Raw genomic sequence first — 6,094 nt, 5'->3', positions numbered from 1 at the left:
CTTTTCTCGTTGTCATCTATATTGACATTCAAATAACATTGTATTTTGTCCATTATATTGCACTCAGACAAAAGAAACTTTTCTCAAATTTTGCCGACCATACAAACATATGAAGGGATGCAGGACTTTAGAAAAAAAAATGGAAACATACAATGGGTTTGTAGTGCTTTTCCCTTATAATTAACCACATCCTTGTTGGGTAACTTTCTTTTTGAAAGCTTTTCATTCACAAAACAGATGCACAAACAATTTCTTTGATCTTTTAAGAAAATATTGTTGCTGCTCTTTTCCTTTGTTTCTCTTTTGTTAAATTTTTCGTTTTGTTTGAATTTTCATCTCCTTTTTTTCCTGAGGATTACTACCAACACCACCACCACCCCCACCCCCAGCAATTCTGGTGGACAGCATTTTAATTAAAGACAAGAGACAAAGGGAGAATGAGGAATAACAAATTTTAACATTTCCTTTATATTAACTACAAGCATGTAACTGAAAACCAACTTATTCAATTTGGCTTTTTCTACTTGATTAATATCCACAGAAACACAAAAGTCATAATACTCCGTTAGAAAATTGATGTCAAATTATCAGATTTAATAGAATTAAGTAATAGGAAAATTGAAATACAACAGATTAAGAAAAAAAGGGCAGTGAAACTGAAAAGACCAAAGCAGTGCTGGCTTCAGCGAGAACAACAAAATAAATGTTGATTACGAAACAGGAAATTTTGAGTTCACTCATCCAGAAACGGGAACTTCACGTTGCAAAATTGCTTAAAAAACCCGACATTTAATATTAAAAAACATACGACTGCGATTTGCTACCTAGAATGCAATATACAGATGCAAAGAGAATAAGTAAAGAAGACATACACAGATTTCGTTTTTTTTTTACGTGTAGGGCGATATAATTTGTGCTCAAATAGCTAGAAAAATATACTTAATCGAAGGAATTCTCTTTCCGTAGCCGTCTGATAGAAATTATACTTCTACTATGTTTCTTCTCAAAAGAAAGAATTCTTCGTTCTTATTATATTGATAACAATATAAATTAATGGATCACCAAAAATTCCATAGCGACGAATTCAAGGGTTGTCCTCAATTCGCTGATAACCGGACGATCCAGGCCGAAGGCCGTACTTCTTTCTGATTTCATCTCTCTTGATTTCCCTTTCGCTTCGTTTCTGAGCATGAAGGGCCGTCATTTCTTCTCGTTTACGCTTCAATTTTGCGTCTTCCTTATCCATTCGGTTTTTCTTGCATTTGTTGCACTGGCGACAACAACAACAGTAGATACAACATCCGAGAAATAACAAGAAGGCACCGACCAAGGAAGGGACTAAAATGATGAGGACATAGCCTGATATTCGACACTGGCCATAAAACCATTTCTTGCTCGGGCAATTTCGAGGAACAATCTTCGTCCATCCAGGATACTTTATACAAGCCTCTGTTGAAGAACACCAGTAACATTGCGAATGCCCAGTGCAATCGCTGCAAGACTTGTTGAAATTCGTGCAATCTTCTCCCGCGGCTGCGGAATATGGGAAGGTGAAACAAACAACAAACGCAATCGCCCACAATAAAACGAACACACACTGGTCTACCTTCATGGTCAGAGTTGAAGCTTTCTCAGCTCAGTTTAAGACAATCGTTTAGACCTTTCTTACTATCGTTTCTACTCAACTCTATCCACTACGGCTGATCTTTTCGACGAATTACCGTGATTTTTCAACTCCAAGCGTATAATATAATCCCTTTCAAACGAATGTTTACTTAGTTCTTGAGAAATCTACGAGATTTGTCCCCGTGAAAGCCCTTACCAGCTATAGATCGGTGGCAGCTACCAGTGATCCGTTAAACGACTCCGTTCTTGAAAAATGTGATGAATTAGCTCCTGAGTTCCAGAAATTCTGAACGAGAGGAATTTATCGCGGCGCCTCACGATAGAAATCAAAAGTGTAACTGACAGCACTGATACGTCATAATTACTTCAAAACACATGGTCAACTAACGAGTGGAGGGAGGACTAGAAGGGCAACTATTAACACAAAACTTACGGAAAGGTGATATCTTTCACATTTCTATCCTTCTTATAAAAATCAATTTTAACTTAATAACTTGGTAGAATAATGGAAATTGTGAAATTAAACAAAGAATCTGAGCAACAACAAAATCAAAATACACCCTACCCCCTCCACCCAAGTAGCTCTTCAACGCTTGAGTTGTTAAAGGAACGCGAAATTCTAGCAGGCGGCAGGAGGTTAATTGAAGTGTATTTTAAACAAATCAAAAAGGAAAAAATCTAGTTTTTCTCGAGTAAATTTGCAATTCAAATGAATATGTTTGTCATCCTGTGGTCCTGGACTGCTCGGTTAACTTTCTTATACGTTTTGACTGATTTGGTTTTTATTTGCTTTGTTTCTTCCGTTTTCGTCCCTTTTGCTTCCTGGGCGCTGTTTTCTTTCCGCTTTCCTTTTTCTTTAGTCCTTTTCCTTTTGAAATATCTCAACGGAACAGGAGTTTCGAAAAACTTTCTATAAAGTAAAACCAAATGGTAGAATAGTATGCAGTCACTGAATGATTCCAATGCACAATGCATCTTTCAATCTTTTCGTCAAAGTTAAAAACAAGAGGCAATATATCCGAATTCTAGCAAAGGGAAGGATTTACAATATTTGAGACTACATACTTCTGTAGCTAACCAAAATTCGGTGGAAGAGGGGGTTAGGGGGAGAGGAGGGGAAGTAAGAGCTCTCGGAACTCGACAACAACAACAACAACAACCTTTATTTATGTGTCAAATCTAAAATAGCAGTTATACAACCACTAACTGGGGACACTAAATACTACCTAAAAATTTGAGAAATTTAAAAATAAAACAATATATATGTACAATTTAAAATCTAACCTAAGTCTTACATAAAAGGCAGTTTTCACATTTACTATCAGTCAATTTAGAAACAAGGTCTATTCTACGTATGTTACATTTAAAAGATGATATGGATGTCAGTTCTCTTACATTTCTTGGTACAATTGCCCATATTTTGGGTCCCATATATCTAAGCGAATGTTTTCCAAAAGTGACAGTATTAAATCTAGGTATACCAAAATCATTATTACGCAGTGTGTACCTAAGTTGTGGAATTTGAAAAAGGCTACATATGTAATTAGGAGATAAATTGTTCTTTACCTTATACATAAGAATGGCTATGTCCTGTAGTCTTCTGTTCTGCAGTGTACTTAGGTTAGCCATGTCTAATAATTTATCATAACTACTCCCCTTATCACAGTAAACTGCCCTAAGTGCCCTTTCTTGAATACGTTCCAATTTTCTAGTATCACTCGCCCTACAAAAATGCCAGACAAGATGGCTGTATGTTAAATACGGAAGAATGGCTGCCTTAAACAACTTCAGCTTGGTGTCTGTTGGTATCATATTCCTGAGCCTCATCAGGACTCCAACACGCTGGCTACTCCTCTTACAAATGTTAGCAATGTGTTCATCAAATTGAAGCCTATTGTCTATATATACCCCAAGAAGTTTTAAACACTTGGTAGATTTAACTTCATTGTCATCAATTATAATACTATCCATATCATTATTTTTATTCCCAAGTGTCATTGTCTGATACTTGTCATAGTTCCCTTTTAAGAAATTCGATCTATACCATCTGGAGGCTAATTCGGCACTTGCTATTAACTTATCATGCACCTCAGTAACATTACTGCCTGCAGCATGGAACTGGTGGTCGTCTGCATACATATTGATATTAGAATTAGAATTTACACTGTATGTCAGATCATTTTGGAACATGTTCCATATCAATGGTCCAAATGCGGAGCCCTGTGGACATCCCCTTGACCCCCTCTCCCACTCACTCACTGTGGATCCCAACTTCACCCTATTGTACCGATCAGTGAAGTAGGAGTCCAACAATTTTAGACTGTTCCCCCGAATACCATAAGCCTTTAATTTAGCAAGTGTGAGTGGATAGTAGAGGGAATCAAAGGCTTTACTCATGTCCGTAGAAAGAACACCTACCACTTTATGTTCATCTAAAGATATCTTCCAATTCTCTGTCATAGCCAGTAGAGCTGTTTCGCAGCTATGATTTTTCCTGTAGGCTGTCAGTTTATCACATAATTTATCATTGAAACTATAATTAAGCTGTTTACTAAGTAACTGTTCAAAAATCTTATTTATAGTAACTTGTACAGTTATGGGCCTATAGTTCTTTTTCTCATGGGGGTCCTCTTTCTTAAATACTGGTGTCCACTCTCCTTTCTTCCATACCGCAGGCCACTCACCCAATGTTATACATGAATTGTATAATGCTGTCAGAGGCCCTGATAGTTCTCTAGCACCCAGCTTAAATGCTTTGGGGGGGACACCATCCCAACCAGTACTCTTTCTGGGGTTAATACTTTCCAGTGCGGTCTCCACCTCAAGTATCTCCAGATTCCGAAACTGGAAGTCTTGATGGCCTATCATATTCTCTGTGATATTCCGAACACTTGAATGAGTCACAAAAGAAGAGTCAGTAATGCCTTCTGTGTCACCAATACCATCAGCAATGGTAGAAAAATAGTGACATAGATGATTTGCAATCTTACTTTGATCATGACTTATCGCTCCTTCAATGTTTAAGCTCAACTCATTAGTGGTACCCTTATTCCTCTTTTCACTCAAGAAGGGCATAAATGTTTTATAGAACTCACCAGGCTTACATTTCAATTTAGTAGTTTGATCTTTCCAATACTCCCTTATCGCCTTTCTCCTGAGTCTAGTGGCCTCGTTTCTTGCTTTACGTTTAGCCTCCCAATTCTCTCTGTTTTGCACCTTCAGATATTTCTTTGCTGCTCTTCCCTTAGCCCTAATGGCTTTTTTCCATTCGTTTGTCATATAAGGGACATCTTGAGTCCTCACTCTCATTTTCTTTTCCGGAAGATGCTCATCAACAATACTAGATAACAATGTTTCCAAAAAACTGGTCTTATCATCAGCAGTATCAAAAATTTCACCTACATGCCAGGGAGCCTGCATCAGTTCGTCCTTATACTTTTCTGCGTCAAGATGTTTAAATGATCTAAATTTAACAATCTTGCCTTTTTGAGGTTTTACCTTCTCATTCAAGAACCCATATACAAGTGCATGATCACTGATCTCTGGGTTATATACTCCACAGTCACCAAACAATTGTGGTTGGTTGGTGAGAATAACATCTATCAGACTGTGTGTAGTAATTGATCCTTGCATTTGTATCCTTGTAGGTGTGGTTATCATACAGTCAAATCCCTGTTCCACTTCAAGGTCAAGCAGTAGTTTACCCTCAGTGCTATCTGGCTTAAGCCTGTTCAAATTCAAGTCACCAGTCATTATAACAGTTGAGTACTGCAATCCAGCCCAGTTGGAAATATGGCTCAGTTCTTCTTCTAGCAATAGTTGATAACTTCCAGTGACTTTCTTTGGTGGCCTATAGATAGCCACGACTATTGCATTTCTTGATTTAAGGCCAATCTCTAGTGCCAGAGGCTCGATTGTTTTGTATTTCCTTTCAATGGATATCCTCTTAGATTGTATCTTGGAAGAAACAAACATGAGAACTCCACCACCTCCTTTCTTCCTATCATTCCGGTGTAAATAATAACCCGGTATGAGAAACTGACAATCTGGGTACGATCCATCAATTTTTGTCTCACTTACAGCCATAATTTGCACAGTTGATTTGAGAATAATATCCTTCAATTCCTCAAATTTATTCTGGATACTGTTTATATTTAAATGACACACCAATAAATCCTTGCCATTCTTTTGTCTGGCAGTTTGAAGTGGGTCAATCATCAGTGTAGCGTCCTCCTGTTCCAAGTCAGTCTCCACTACCTCCTCCGAAATTGCCAACGATTCAGTAATATAATTGCTCACATCATAGAATGGTAGCTGTTCCATTAAATGTCTAGAAATACACATTGGGCAGATCCAAACTTGGTTTGCAAACTGCTGCATGCGTTTGTACTCGAAAGGCTTCACACCACCACATTTAATGTGGTACTCACTTGAACATGAAGCACAGCATAATACACGATGATTACGA

General features: G+C 37.7%; 1 protein-coding gene across 1 annotated transcript; it reads right to left on the bottom strand.

The window, feature by feature from the left end:
• Positions 1–1,084: 1,084 nt before the first annotated feature.
• Positions 1,085–1,612, bottom strand: LOC131794413 (pituitary tumor-transforming gene 1 protein-interacting protein-like). The gene has a single exon (XM_059111935.2). The coding sequence runs from the start codon at positions 1,610–1,612 to the stop codon at positions 1,085–1,087; it is 528 nt and encodes a 175-aa protein (XP_058967918.1).
• Positions 1,613–6,094: the final 4,482 nt, after the last annotated feature.

The sequence above is a fragment of the Pocillopora verrucosa genome, chromosome 11, assembly GCF_036669915.1.
Source record: "Pocillopora verrucosa isolate sample1 chromosome 11, ASM3666991v2, whole genome shotgun sequence".
In the NCBI taxonomy this organism is placed as follows: domain Eukaryota; kingdom Metazoa; phylum Cnidaria; class Anthozoa; order Scleractinia; family Pocilloporidae; genus Pocillopora; species Pocillopora verrucosa.
This window is presented reverse-complemented; position numbering and strand designations above follow the sequence as displayed.